Source organism: Pieris rapae, chromosome 22 (assembly GCF_905147795.1).
Source record: "Pieris rapae chromosome 22, ilPieRapa1.1, whole genome shotgun sequence".
In the NCBI taxonomy this organism is placed as follows: Eukaryota; Metazoa; Arthropoda; class Insecta; order Lepidoptera; family Pieridae; genus Pieris; species Pieris rapae.
The window spans coordinates 6845086-6861189 of record NC_059530.1 but is presented as its reverse complement, the minus strand read 5'-3'; the positions used below and the strand labels follow the sequence as shown (position 1 = coordinate 6861189).

The 16104-nt window shown below is 33.1% G+C and overlaps 2 protein-coding genes across 2 annotated transcripts; both read right to left on the bottom strand.

The window, feature by feature from the left end:
- Window positions 1–1524: 1524 nt before the first annotated feature.
- Window positions 1525–3663, bottom strand: LOC110992858 (solute carrier family 22 member 6-B). Its single transcript, XM_022258832.2, has one exon. The coding sequence runs from the start codon at window positions 3406–3408 to the stop codon at window positions 1807–1809; it is 1602 nt and encodes a 533-aa protein (XP_022114524.2). The 5' UTR covers window positions 3409–3663; the 3' UTR covers window positions 1525–1806.
- Window positions 3664–5941: 2278 nt separating this feature from the next.
- Window positions 5942–11657, bottom strand: LOC110992833. Its single transcript, XM_022258801.2, has 8 exons — window positions 11634–11657; window positions 10763–10886; window positions 10152–10251; window positions 9355–9502; window positions 8754–8846; window positions 7877–7975; window positions 7220–7434; window positions 5942–6165 (listed from the first exon to the last, which is right to left on the bottom strand). Exons 1-8 carry the CDS (start codon window positions 11655–11657, stop codon window positions 5964–5966), a joined length of 1005 nt encoding a protein of 334 aa, XP_022114493.2. The 3' UTR covers window positions 5942–5963.
- Window positions 11658–16104: the final 4447 nt, after the last annotated feature.

Sequence of the window (16104 nt, the reverse complement as noted above, 5' to 3'; positions counted from 1 at the left end):
GATTCTGTAAAAAAATTTAAAAGATATACTTAACAGTTAATAGGTGGCGCTAAAACAATTATATTTTATTTATTCGTAAAATACATACACTATTTAAACTTAAGGAAAAATGTGTAATAAAGCTATAACTAGATGTGTTTTTAATTTTTTACCAAGAAATAATTTAATTCTACTTATTCATATCATTTTGGCGGGAAGTAAACTTATCATTAAGGTACTATAGATGGCGCGTATTCATATCTTATGTCTTTAAACGATCTTATATCTTTAAACGAGCAATTCTTGTATATATATATATATATATAATTGGAATCTCGGAATCAGCTCCAACGATTTTCATGAAATTTAGTATACAGAGGGTTTCGGTTGCGATAAATCGATTTAGCTAGAAATCATTTCTAGAAAATGTCATTTTATTTGTGTTTGATCAACTTAAACATAGAATTGCTCGTTTAAAGATGTCAGTCAAAGAAAAACTTAAACATGAATATAATTATCTTTATTCGATAATTATATTCATATTTCATAATTTTATAAGTATGTAATTCGTACTTAAATAAAATTTCCAAAACACACGATTTATAAAAAAAAATACCGAGCTAAGCTTCCGCTCATATTCTTCAGCTTCTATATTCAATTCTTTTCAATCCCAAAACCCCTTCTTATCTCAAAAATAATTTCAAATTCTTAGGTCCTTCTAACTATACGCTACGCTCTTCCAATATATATCTATTGGAAATTCCATCCCACAGCTCTTCCTTCATAGGCAATTCATTTAGGATTTCCGCCATTAGGCTGTGGAATAAGCTGCCTGAGTCTATACGATTGGCTTCCTCCCTATCGTCTTTTAAAACTCTTCTCTATAAATTTTTCCTAACCTTATCATATCCTGATCAATCGTGACCTGTATAATTCTTATATCTCCTGTTCGTTTTGTAATTCTCTATTTGTAAGATTAGCTTTTTAGTTTTAGTTAGTTTTTATAATATATATAGTTATTAATAGATTAAGGTTCTATATATTAATATAAATTTATTTTGTTTTTTATATAACTTCTGCACTTCTTGCACCCATCATTTTTTTTATTTTTTTTTATTTCTTTTCTTACTAGGGTTGCCTGGAAGAGATCGCTTGTTAGCGATAAGGCCGCCCGTTGCATCCCTTGTAATTTATATATATTGTGTTATTTGTATTTCTTTAGCAACGAAATGTAAATAAATAAATAAATAAAATAAATAAATAAGCTCGGTCATCCAGGTCCTTAATATAATTTAAAGAATTCATTTTTTATTAATAGAAGTATTTTAGTAATTTCTTTAGAATTTAATTACATTGATCTTCAGTATCTTCGGAATCTAAACAATAAGTAATTTTGTTTAGGTACATATCCAAGTATCTCTGTTGATAAAAAAGTAAATCATAATTCAAGAATACTTTAGAGTTTAGACGAAACAATTTAGTGCAATGAAAATATACTAATCAAATTTATTTATTTCACTGTGATAATTTTTTTGACTGATGCAAAAAAAGCCTAAATATTGCGTTAAGTGTACCTCCCTTTAAGAACTATTTTATGTAACAGTAGTTTTGGACAGCTTAGTTCGCCCTGCCCTCTTATTATCTTCGAATAACCCACAATTGTTTTTAGATTGGCGATTACTATAGCTTGATAATAAATTACATAATTGTACTAATTATTTATTTCAATACAAAATACAACTTCACACTTCATTTCTATTTCATAAAACTTATTTTACAATAAGATCAATATGATCAAAACAATATTAAAACATTCAAAACATTGTTTCATATCTTTCCAAGCATCTCAGCATCCTCGAATGTATCAGGAACTCTTTTACCGAACGTTTCTGGTTGTGTTAATACCAAAAGACCTGCCAATGTACTCATCACACCAAACATCACCGATGGTATTCCAGACCAGTAGTCCATCAAAGGCGGTGTAAAAGACGCAATAACAGTACCGATACGGCCTAACATCGAAGAAAAACCAAGGAACGAATGCCTATGTCTAGTCGGATACAGTTCTGATGTGAACAAATAAAGGGACGTCATTACAAGGCCGGTACAGTATTTACCTAACAGATATAAAATTAATGATAAAACATAAAATGACTGTGGCGTGAAGGCAAATGCAAAACAACACACTGCACATATTACATATCCTATCACCAATGTCACCTTACGACCGAATTTGTCTAACACCAGATATGCCGTCCAAAAGCCTGGTATCTCGACCAAAGCTACTAACACGTAGTTCAAATAAATATTACCAGATAAACTGACAGAGTTAATTGTCATTCCATAGTAGATAAATGTTGTCGCTATCCAGTAAATAGGTGTGGTACAACATCTTTTAAGCATAACCGGGGATTTAATAACCCGAAGTACGAGATTTTCGTTTACTGCATTGTTATTATTACGAGGTATCGCGGTTAGTAAGAACTTCATCGATTGATCATTTATCTTACGCCCATTGAACCGTGCTGCACGATCCAGCGCAACTTGTGCTTCTTCAGTCTTATGTTTACTCAATAGCCATCGGTGGCTCTCACACACGATCCAATAATATGAGAATACAATTGATACTGGTACAAAGTATGTCAGTGTCAGATGACGCCAGTTCTCTACAAGAGATGCGATAGCGCCAACTAACCCTAAACCTAAAGTAAACACGGACGACATCATACAACCAGCAGCCACACGATATTTAGGCCCTACGATTTCTGCAGCCAAGATATACGCCGCACTGAAGATTCCACCACCGAACGCTGTATGCGCAAACTGTGTAACAAGATACATAACGTAATTTACAGAATATGCCTTAAGAATACCTATGATTACTATATTAAACGCAAAGAAAACTATGGAAATGCGACGGCCGAAATAGTCTGACACGAAACCTGCTAAAGGAAGGGCAACCATCGCTCCGACACTGTTCAATGTGATTGATAAAGTACGAATCCACTCCTGACATTCGATGCCAAAATCGTATACTACAGAATTGGTTCTTCCATAAACAAATCCGTCACAGTTAACAACTGTCTTCTTATCAAATATCTGAGCAGGGCACGTGTCGTTGTTGATAAGCGATGCATTTATCGGCGCAAACCTTGTGCAGTCGGCAAATCCGGTATCAGTCTTCGGCACTGCATTGAGAATCCAGTCGGGATCGTATATAGGAGATTCGCCATCACACTCTGGTATTGCACACCGATGCGGCAGCCTGGCTGCGGTGAAATTGTAATCACCAGCGAGGAATCCGGAAGAAATTGCCGGCAACGCAAGCAGCAGCAAATTTATCAGTTGAAATCTGCCAAATTGTCCCACTTCACGATTTAACACTTCCTCGAATTCCGCCGGTGTTTCTGTCTCTTCTTTCGGTGCCATTTCTATTAACTATGCCAACAGTATAAAATATGAATGTTACATGATAAATATCTTGGAAATCTGCGTTTATATGTGGTACTATATATTTCCAGTCGGTGCAAAGTATCAATCCTTATCACTATATCTCGTCTGGTTACAACGTATTCAGAATTTTATTATATCAAGGTAATATAATGTAATAAATGATATTCTTAATTCAAATACGCCAGGTAACGAACGAATATTGTTTCGCACTGTTCGTACTGTCTGTATATTTATCGAGACAATGCCCGACTAACAGGTTCAAGCAGGTTTCATTCGTCAAAACAGTGTTACGTAAAGTACGTTTCACAGAAATCATTTATGATTTGACAGTGAAGGTGACTAACTGAATATGGTGATATGAAGATCTATTTTCATGGCCGGAATTAGAGGTCTAGAGGCCTCGGCCTTCGTAACAAAAGAGTTGAAGCCCCTACCCCAAAATTACTTGTCAAATAAAATAAAAAATCAGTCGAGTATGCAATCAATAATAATTTAGTAGATTATTTTAGTATTTTAAAACATTTTATAAAGAAAAGTCGGAATATAAATTATTTTTTTCCCAAGTCTCTATTGTCCCCTTTTTTGTAGACGGCCCGGGACTGTAGCCCCAGTTGTCTTACCATAAATCATCTCGAGAATTGTACGAAAGAATTAACCTACCAACAAACTTTTAAAAGAAGGTTCATTAATTTCACAATAGAAATAAGTAAACAGGTGTTTACTATTATGGCTAGGTGGTCATGTAGTCTCACCGTGAAGCCATCTGAATTCCGTAAAGACCATACTATATCGTTCAAATTAACTTTTTGTCAAAAGAACAAAAATATTTTTTTCTCTGTAATAAACGGGTTTTAGTTGTGTCCTCCTCTATCTACTCTTATTCTTTATCAGTTTATGATACTGTCGTGGTGTAAATAGTGTTTATAAACATAATAATAACCTTTTAATTCAGATGCAATTACATTTATATCGTTTCTATTTCAATATTATTTTGGTGTGTGCCCTTTATTGGCAAAAGCATCCTCAAAATTCCGCTTTTCCTCTCTGCTCTATGTCACTCTCAGCCATGTCATACTACCAGCTGCTTCTTTAATTTGATCTGTCCATATTCTAAGTTGTCTTCCTCTTTTTCGTTTACACCAGTTTATTTTTTTATAGTTACTTTTGTATAGTTTATGATTATTTATAAACAATTGTTGCTGTTTTAAATTGTTTTAACTTTTGAAGTGATTGAAATTTAACATTTCAATCACTTCAAAAGTTACTGTGTAAAAATATTATTTCGTAAATAATTAACAATTTATTTCCACGCACAGTAGATAAGCACCGTAACAATTATTTTTAACTTAATAAACATCGGCCTTGATAATCCTTATCACTCAGAGTAGTAATAAATATTCAAATTCCATGTGAATTACAAAAAAATTTACCCTATGATCAAAAGGCGAGTCTCGACATTGTTACTAACATATTATGTCCAAAATGCTGAAGTACAAGTTACGCTCCGACTGAGAGTCATGCCTTAGACATGTCGGTTTCTTCACGATATATTTCTTAAGAAATGAGTTATGTAACCTAACATTTTTACTTACATATACTACTATATACTTAACAATTAGAAACGTTAACAAAATGTAAGCAATAATCGCACACTTGAAGCAAAAATCAGCCCTATAGTTTTTAATATACTGATAAATTTTAATTGGACATTCTCGTTTCCAATAATGTCCAAAAACATAAGTGTCACTACGACGTATGAACTCTTCAATAAGTGAAGTTAGTTTTTCGTTAATCCGTTACAACTCCTAATGTTATCTTAGTTATAAGCTCATGTTTTAAACAATTAAAGACAGCTGACACCGAGTTTCAAACAAAGTATTTCACTTGAAACATATTTGAACATATACAATCACCACCAAACTAGTTTTAAAGGTTTTCTTCTTTAATAATAATAAATAAAAAAGTGTTTATTCATTTTAAGTACATTTGCATTCCTAAGTGTAAGATTTGGAAATCCTTTTTAGTAAAAAATCCCGGCTCTTCTATAAACAAATTTAATTCTAAATTCCTTAAAATAGACGCATTATTTAACTTAATTTTATTTATTTTTCAACTGTTATCAACACGCCGGAGGTTAGTGTGCGGGTGCAAATGTGTGAGTGAGTAAAAGTGTGATTCAGTGAGTGAATGAATAAAATGTGTAATTACATACTAGGTCTCAGAAGCAGCTGTAACACTGCATACGGTGTGTTCATTAGCCAGTCCTTGAGTCGTGTTTTTAGATTGTAGTGTTTATAACGGGAGCGCTGTGTGTTTTTAAAATAAGACTCAGGATATACAATTTAAGCAAAGTAAGCTAAGATGATAAAGCTCTTCCGATGGGAATCTGTATGGCCGGAACAGCATCACATTTGTTTCTCCAGTTGCACCTAATGGTAGGAACATGTAGGTCCTGTTCCCCTCTGCCTCTTGGCGACGTCCTTGTATCGAATATGCTTTATAAATACAATAACAATGAACGTATATATTTATTACAAATTTGGTTCCATTAAATCTGACAGTCTTTTACGTATATGTTCAATTGGAGCTGGTGCATCTATATTTGGATCATTCAATTCAACTGTGAGCCTTGCATCGAGCACTGCTCGGTCGAACATTCCAAGACTGCTCAAATACGGTGCTCGTCGATGTTCAGGATGCTCAATCATCCAACGGCAGTATTCCTTTACGCTTCTGTAAAAAATTGTTGATACGTCAAACAAGCATGAAGTGTTTCCAAACCAATTCGACTTAGGGTATTTCAAGAAAAGAGCATTTCAATTCATAAAAGGCCAACAACGCACTTGCGAGCCTTCTGGCAGTGTCAGTGTCCATGGGTTAACACTTAACAGCAACCACCTGCCCATTTGCCTCCTATTAGATAAAAAAGTCTTCATACATACAAGTTGGGTAATAAACACAAATTGGCTAACGCGAGTTAGTTTGTAACATATACATAGATTTAGTACTATGATACGATGTTGCAAAAATATAATAATAAATGAAATTAATAAATAACGCAAGACTGCTAGTAAGCTATGGTTGTCAAACAAAACATTTCTTATATATCTTTATCTATTAAAATTTGTTTTATTTTATTTATGCTTTCAAATATCACACATACATGAGGATAATTACTTATGAAAATATGTTAGAAAATATACACGAACACAACAAATTTAGAAATCAGGCGCATCGCTAACCAGATCCATGCAACTTTCTCAAACAACACAAACGTACCCGCAATATCGCAACATACATACAATGTAAATAGCAATTAGGTAGGTATATAACACCGCAGGAACTTAACAAAGATGGAGGAGGCTTTTACCCTAATGCCCGTACAAAAGCTAAAATATAAAAAATAAATTTAATCTATTTTAGTCATAGTCAATAGATGAATTTTGTCACAGCCTATTCGTCGTGAACAAAGCTTTTTTTAATTAAAATCTTATTAATTCACAACTTACTAGGAAATAATAAGATAATATTTATGTTCACTTTAACTAAATAACACTAACTAAATACCTAGATTGTCAAATGTCAATAATATGTATATTTATTTAAAGTACTTGAAATGACAATTTAAATGTAAACAATGGCTAATATTTCTTGAAAACTAACGACTTATATATACAGCAAACATCTCTCTAGTACTTTTGCACTACTATTTAAAATAATTATTTTGTTTTCGTCGACATAATCTATTTGGTCAGTGGTGGATAGGATACAAACAGTTTAAACGTACCTTAAGTTTGTGATCCCTTCCCAGACAGTCTTCAATGTGATGAGGTCTTTAGGTACATGGCGAGCAGACTTCCATTGGTTTTTCGTGTCGTTCAATGGTGTACGCCATTGCTCACGTCGGGGTATTGACCGTTCGAAGCATTTAACATAATTAGGCCGGCTCTCTGCTTTTATATCCTTCGATATTTCTCGGTCCAGGGCTGCATAGCGGGATTTCTATAGATATATTGTAAATTGTTTTTAAATTATCATATATTTAACGGCATAATTGTAATATAATTATCGCCATATGATACTAGGATGCGTTTGTTTATGGATATGTTCTAATGTATAAGATAATATGACTTTACAAATTTTTCACATATACATTACTTTTATTGGAAAGAAAAAACTTTAACACAAGCAAACAAAAAAACTATGTATCTAATACTAAATAGAAACATAAACTTTATTATGAGCGTGATACACGTAGACTACTCATCATTACTTTAAAATAAGGTAGTATGTGGAAGGAAATAGGAATGTTCTCAAACACGTTAATTACCCAAATTTCTATATTCTAGAAAGTAATTTTAAAGTAAGTTTTTTTTCAATACGATACTTTTTCATGTTACTTAACATAATTTGTTAATTTGTTTATAACATAATTTTTATTTACCTCTTTATTACCAGTGACGTTGGCGATTCTCTCATTTATTGAAGGCAGTTCCTTTGGTACAACTTTGAGGCTTCTGGCTGCGTGTGTATCGAATTCAATCTAAAATATAAAATAAGTATAAAAGGCTAAAACTTAGGAGAAATGTGCAGCTCGTCCTCCAACTTAAAGTGTGGTGCTTAGACTAATCTAATAACTGACTAGTCGGCTCGAAGACTCCAATGGCTAAGATTTTAGAAGTTGTATTTGTAGCGGTTGGACGAGCTTATTGCAAATACTACCCATAAATGTACCTTATCATTTACTAATAAATTAATTTTTGGAGTAGATACTCTTAGGCTATGTGCAGCGCTAATTAATCATTTATGTTTGTGCCTGGTAGATAGTACCGGTGACACCAGAGCTGGTACCGTTAAGTAGGAACACCTCGCTTAATAAATAAATATCTCTTTACAGCGATGAAATCTTGCCAGCGTTTGAGGTACAGTCATAGGTAGGTCATAGGGACTGAATATTTTTATTTTGTTATTAAATATTTAAGAAAAACACGAAACAGAGATAGTCAAACATTTAAATTCATAGATACTGTTCGAACTACATAATTGTAGTTTAATAAAATTTGATAAGGGTGACCCAAAATGATTTTACTCGGCCGGCCAATCGTCACATTTTTTAATAGTTAGCTGATATGATGAGTTTAACTCGGGTTATGTTAATTTTTATTTGTATATTTACGCGTAAACCTCCTTGTTGAATTAAAAAAAACCGACCGACAGCGGCAAGCAAATTCGGTGTAGACAATTCTAAGAGGATAATTTGATTCAGTTCAATTATTACGAGTATACATGTTTGTGGTAACTTATTATAAATTAATACTTACCTGAAAAAGTTCTTTGATTGTTTTCGGAGTAAATAATTGCGACTGCTGATCACCTCCGAGCTCTTTCATGTAGTCACAAAATTGATTTGCAATCTAAAACCAAATTGATTGAATCAGGGGCAATTCGAATCGTGGTGGTCCACACTACACGCACGGCAGAGGAAATTGTAACGAGCTGGTTATATGATCTTTCTCCGACGTAACTTTTTTAAGGGGGCGAACACTGGCTGATATTAAGTGATACCTCCGCCCATGAACACTATCAATGCCAGAGAGCTCGCGAGTACTTTGCTGGCCTTTTAATTTGAATTACTCTCAGCCGAATAGGTTTGAAAATAGTTCAGTGGGCAGCTGGTTGGTAAACAACGATCAGTAGTATAACGACTGACGTCGAGGTGGAACGGATGGAATTTCGTGTTTCGACATCCTATTATAAAACTCAGCTGCAGGTTCTGAACAACTTAACATTCTAAGGTTTTTAGGTGTCTGCATCATTTTCATCGTCGACACAAACAATAAATAATTCGTCGCTAGAAGTGCTTTAGCTATGAAAATAAATGTGCAGATTGCATTCTTGTTCAAGTATTAAAAAAATGTATACTCTGTTAGTAAGATCATCAGCCTTTTTGACCAGTGTCTTCTCATGTTCTTGCTCAGGTTGTAGGTAGCGCGTTGCCCACGTTATCTGCTCACGAATGGGTTTGCGGAGAAACTCTTGGTGGATGTTTGGACCATCATCTTCTAGCATACTATTCAGAAATAGATTTACATATATAGTTTTTATTTCGGTAGAACTATTCGTGTGTACAAAATACTGAATAAAATAATCAATAAAGGTTTTTATAAATTTGACGATTATATAATTAAATGATCCGAATCCTTGTGATTGACTTGCACCAGTTCAAACAATTTGTATCACTCAAAACTTGATGATTAAAAAGTGTGGCGGAGAGTTTCTTGCCACTTCTCCTTGCCCGCTCTATGGCCTTGACAAACGAACTGGTAGTATTTGTAAATTAAAAATTATTTGTTGAATCAGATTTAAAAAATTCTATTGTCGTTCATAAGTGTACTTGGTTACCTATAGGAATAAAGATATTCTGAGTTTGAGTTTGACTAAAGGCTAAAGATGTCATGTAAAACGAAATCAAACACGGAACATATACGGACATATAATCTTACGTTTAGGCGCTATTTTCTTATGTTTTGACGTATCTATAAAGACACCTGCATACATGTTCAGATAATATTCTAAAATAAGAAATCAACAAACCTTCTGACTCGTTCAATATGTATTTTAATTAATCTACAAGGATTTGTCAGAGATGCTCCTACAATTGTACATTTTATCTTATACTTGCATGGATAAGATAATGTTATCTATATTAAGATAAATACCTGTGTATTTCTACGTCAGTATCGGAGTCTAATTCTCTATTGACGCTGAATGTTTTTCGCTTTGATAGAAGTGGATGTTTTGTAATCCTCCGCTGTATTTCTGTAGTATAATATAATAATTTAAAATATTAATAAAATAAAATTTTATTTTATGAGAAAAAAATTATAGGCACTTAATGCTTTTTCTAAAATTGATCAGCCCACTACTGAATATTAACAGTCCTGGATAACTGTTTAATCCTTGATAATCTCGAAGAATTCTAAAGAGACGTGACTGAACTCCTATGTTGGATTTTACAGACGGAATAACGAAAATTCTGCCGATTTTAAGCTTTGAGAATTAGGCTTTGACTATTGAAATTATTAGCAGGTAACACCATCTGTTATAAGATCTGGAATACGATGAAACAGGCCGACAGAAACAGCAACGACAGTTCACCTTCGCTTCGCTAGATAGCGCTTAATTACATTTTTGGAAGTTTATTCACTACTTTGATATATATTATTATCAACGTATCATTTTTACATTCTTATAAAATACCAGCGGTTGAGAATGTTTGTATTCATTAAATAAATTTAACTTTAAGGATTAGTTAATGATTATAAATTACCTTTTGTTTCAATTTCTGTATCAGTATCGTTTTTAGGCATGCGAATATTAAGAATGCCGCATACTTTGTTAAATAACTCTTCAGGCAAAGCTTCCGATAAAACTGTTATTTCTCGTTCGCTTATCTAAGAAGCAAATAGGTTCGATAATTAATGAACAAACGAGAAGAGAGAATATGCAGATGTTGAATTTATTTTTTCGTTATTCTGCAGCTATGAAAAATTATGTATAAGAAAAAACATTTTTCATAGAACAGGCAGGCAGGCCGCAGGAGGCTAACTTGATGTTAAGTGATACCGACCGCACCCATGGACACTCTCAATGCCAGAGGGCTCGCGAGTGCGTTGCCGGCCTTTCGAAATGCTTGTTGTTTTGCAATGTTGCCGAATTGGTTCGGAAATACTTCAGTGGGCAGTTGCGGCATGCCGTATAAATGAAATATTTCCGAACTCCACAAAGTGGTGGTGCGCGGCAAAAACTGCATTGATAAATTATTATACTAAAGATAAAGCTATATATAATATACACTAAAAAAAAAAATATAAAGCTTTAAATATTTACGAAGGGAAAAAAACTCTAAAGATTATTACAATACGTATGTGGGGAGTGCTCATGTAGGTTAAAAAAAGCAATACACAAGCTTAGTAAATCAACGTATTCTCAAAACGAGCATGGATTCCAGCTCTGGTTAGACAAGGATAGATATCTTTATAGCTGAACAAATTCATTATCTAGAGAAATGAAACAAGTCCAAGGTAGTTAAAGTTTGTGTCTGAGACTAGACCTCAATCGAGCACATAAAAAATAGTTCATAAAACTGAAGCCAATATACATGAAGACAACATGCCTATTTAAAATAAATTGTTACTCACCGGTTCTGCACGATCTCTATCCATAACATCAAAGACGTTTTTCCAATATTTTTTATTTCTATGTATCGATTCTGCACTTTCATATTTGGATGTTTTAATATTTAAAATTTTCCTTGGCCTCTTTAAACTCATGCTGCACCTACTAGATTTGTTATCACACGTTGCTATTCGTACAATGTAACTATGTTTGTAGTTTGATCAATATGCGGATGTTATCATGATGGCTTTTATGGGTTATTTGGTAATTTAATTAAAACTGTTCGTAAACTGGATGTAAGAAAGTAGTAGTAGTCAGTAGTAGTTTTTTCTAATTAATTGTTCTTTTAATTCGATTTGCTTGTCTTCTATTCCTGATTGCGCTGTTAATGTTCAGTCGTACGCAAAGATTCCCGTATTAGTATTAGAAATCGACACTATTAATGTATGACAAAATGAAACTAAAGCTTGAGATTGAAAGTGTGTGAATATGTGTAAAAGTGTGTGATTTTTTTTATTTTAATTAGAAGTTTAAAGATGTATGAAAGTTAAAGCTAAAGCATGATGATTGTGGGTATGTGAGTATGTGTAAGGGTATGTGAAAGAATCTTATTTAAACAAGAAATTTTAAACTGTATGAATACTGAAGTATGAGTGTTTGTGTGTGTGTGAATAAGTGTAAGGGTGTGTGAACTCAACGTGTGTGAAAGAATTAAATGAAAAGTTTAAAGACGTATGATTTATTAAATTATGTTAAATTCTACGTTGGATTATCTCTGGGTTATTATTGTTAAATGGTATAGTTTCTATACGCGACACTAAGCCAAGAGTAACATTCGTAAGTTTATTCAGACTGCACTCGTGTCAGATATCAGAGGCTTAACACAATATTATGGAACTGAAAGCGTCAACTTAGCATAACATTCCAACCCGCTATATTCACTTGTTATTTTAAAATGTATTGCCAATGTATTGAAGATGCGGTCAAAGGTCGTTTAAAATAAAATAAATACTTAATATAACAATTATTATTTAATGAATTAATATTAATAAATATAGAATAAATACAGAAATAAATTAAGCAAAGTTTTTCTTAAAACTTCTTTAGGTATAGCAAGTATATTTGGTTCTATTAAAACTTAACCTAAGTTGCTTGCTTGAAGGCATTAGTTTTAATAGACGAATCTTTGACGACCAATCCCTTTTCAAAAGGCTAGATTGGCGCTGCGCAGTGATGTGGTTCAGAGAGTTTTTATAGAGAGAGATATAGGGGGCAACGGGCAGGAGGCTCACCTGATATTAAGTGATACAGATGGTGGGCAGAATACGAAATTTCACCCGTGTCACCTCAACCACCCACCATTCCTGAGCATTTCTGTCGCGCACCACTGCTATAGGAGCCAGCTGCCCTGTGAAGTGTTTCCAAATCAATTCGACATAGAATATACATAGACATAAGATGAGAAATGAGCTCACCAATACTTAAAAGGCAATGTATCTTACTCGCGAGCCTACTGGCTTTAAAAGTGCATGATCGGCGGTATTACTTAACTTCAGGTGAGCCTGCTGTCAGTCAGCCACCAGTACTAGTAAAAAAAATATTTTGATACTGATAATTAATTTAACCATAAACAAAGATAAATATCAATGTTATCTGTCAACAGATTAATGCGTCACTGAGTTCTCCTGTCTTCTGATATTTTACGGAATTCACTGAATTACACTTCACGATTTGATCGCTATTTAATTAAAATTATTTTAAGACAATGGAATTTTAAACATTTTGTATTTACAAATATATTTTATATGATTGTGTCTGATTTACGCAGGCTGCAATTTCCCCGTACTAGACTGTCTAAAGTTAGTAATTCTTTTTTGGGAAAAGGGATACTCTTCTTTAATAAAATCTCAGAGGCTCTTTTATCTCTGCCTTTTATTAAATTCAAGTAATGTATTAAAGAAAAGCTGTGTAAAAAGGCTTACTATAAAGTTGGTGATTATCTTGTTGATAAAAGGGCCTGGGACTAGTGCTGGGCAGGCTACTTCTAATTAATTTACTATAATTGTTTTAAATATTGTAGAATTGTTTGATGATTTGCTTTTTTTTAAAAAGAGTACCGATTGTTATTTACGCCGGCTTTTTCTCTCGGCCTCAACACCCTCTGTCTTCTTTGCCGATGAGTAGGGATGCCAACAGGCTCGAATTAAATGACGAGGAATAAGTGATACCATGATTTTCCTATGTTCCAAAATAAATGTATTTTATTTTATTTTTATTCTTTATTTTTTTACAATAAAACTGTAAATAACTGCTGAGTCGGTGTGTTAATTATTTGCTATTATTATTTTTTTATTTATTCCTGCTTAATTTTCGTACAGTGTATAAACGCGGATGGACCCTTGCAACTTCTTTAATACAAAGAGTTCCCTCGTTAGTTGTGTTCGTCGATATTAGACTATTCGTGAGGAAGTTGCACGTCAAAAGTCAAAATGTATTTATTCATATAGGTAACATAATGTACACTTATGAACGTCAAAAAAAAGAAATATTAAATGAATCTAATTTTACATTTACTGCCAGTTCTCAAATCAAGGGCGTAGAACGGAAGAGAAGAACTGGCAATAAACTCTCCGCCACTCTTTTTAATCGCCAAATTTTTTTTACACTATGTTTGTAAGGGGCTGCAACCACCTACACCATGCTCCATATGACATATTGAGTAATAAAGAATAAAAAAATAAAAAACAAAGATTTGTCCTATATCAGCAGGAGGCATGGTGAAATAGGAGCACGCACTTACATACTCGTGAGAACAACACGCAAATACGTAGTATAAACAACTAATATCACCGCATACACGAATTCAAGTACGACCAGTCACCACAAGTAGCACCCGTGCACGAGTATGACGCATGGCCAGCCATCGGCCCCCTCGCCATATTTTAGGGAGAGAATCATCCATCTCTCGTCGCTCGTCGTTTATCGTTTTCTTTTATTTACGGCTGCTTTAAAAAAAACCTTTCGTAAATCGAGTAACGCCAAGAATCACTTAACTCAGCTAGTCACATAAGCATTATCTGTGTTTGCTTATTTAGTAATAAACCGTCTACATTAACACCCGTCTAAAGACGAACGATGACTTAATAATTTGTGTAAAGGTTAACACGCTCCCCACATTAATCTTAACTCAGTTTAATGTACCTCCCAAATTCCTGCAATTGTTAATTGTTTAGATTAATTAAATCCACTTATCACAGCCACTGTTTTCCTTACATATTACAATATTAAGGAAAATAATGTTTATATTATATTTTGTTTGTACCTCACACGAAAACACTATATTGATTTAGGAACTTGCTCAAAAATATACTTTACACTAGCTACATATGTATTCATTAGTAATATTATTTAATATATATAAGGTATTATGTTAATTGATTGTAATCGATCGTTGTGTAAAAGAAAAATCTTGGCGATTAAAAAAAGGTTCCGGAGAGTTTTTTGCCAGTTCTTCTGTTTGGTTCCACGCTCTTGATTTGAGAACTGGCAGTAAATGTAGGATTAGAAGCATTCAATGTATTTTTTTTGACGTTCATAAATGTACATTATGTTACCTACATTAATAAATGATTTTTTAATTTGAGTTGAATGATATAAATAATAATTATTGCTGGAAAAAGTGTCAAAATTTTAAGTGAATAAAATTATTGCTCGCTTTATATAATCTTAATTATACGTATTTTAACAAATGTAAATCTAATAATATATCAAAAATGTTTCAGTTTCTCCCTTACTATAACTGACTTCATACATAAATAATTATTAATATCTCGCAAAAGCAAAAACAAAGGACACTTCGAATATATTTCATTTACGGCTAAAATATTTAATAACACGTCATAATTAAAAATATTATTATGTAACAACGCTTAAACACACAGCAAACGAGGACAAATGTAACGGGGACCGCCAGGGTATTGCAAGCAATTTGTGATCTCAATTCCAGCACATTCTCGTTTCACACCTGTTTAATTTAAATACTTGGTTCTTAACTGTTACATATATATTTTGTACAACTTAATGAACTGAATGAAAACAACTAGCAGCTCACATCTATAAGGCTACTGATACTCAGTTTCGGTATTATATTGGTTAAAAAAAATTTTTTTTTTTTTTACAAAGCGTGGTGTAAAAATACTCTGGACATTCACGTGTTAAAGGCTTCGTTTGTGAGCCCCGACAATCTTTTAATAACCATGTTATAAAACTGAAGAGTTTTCTATCTATATATCAGAAACTACTTATATATTTTGTATTGTATTGGTAGAGTATATTATGATATCACGCCACACTCTTAAAATCCAGACGTTTTAAATACATATTTAATGTAAAATATGTCAGCCTTAATTCATTTAACTATTTTTTTTTAATTAAGAAAAAATACATGTGTTTGTACTTATGTTCACGCGTAAGAAGTTATACTTCCTTGGCGAC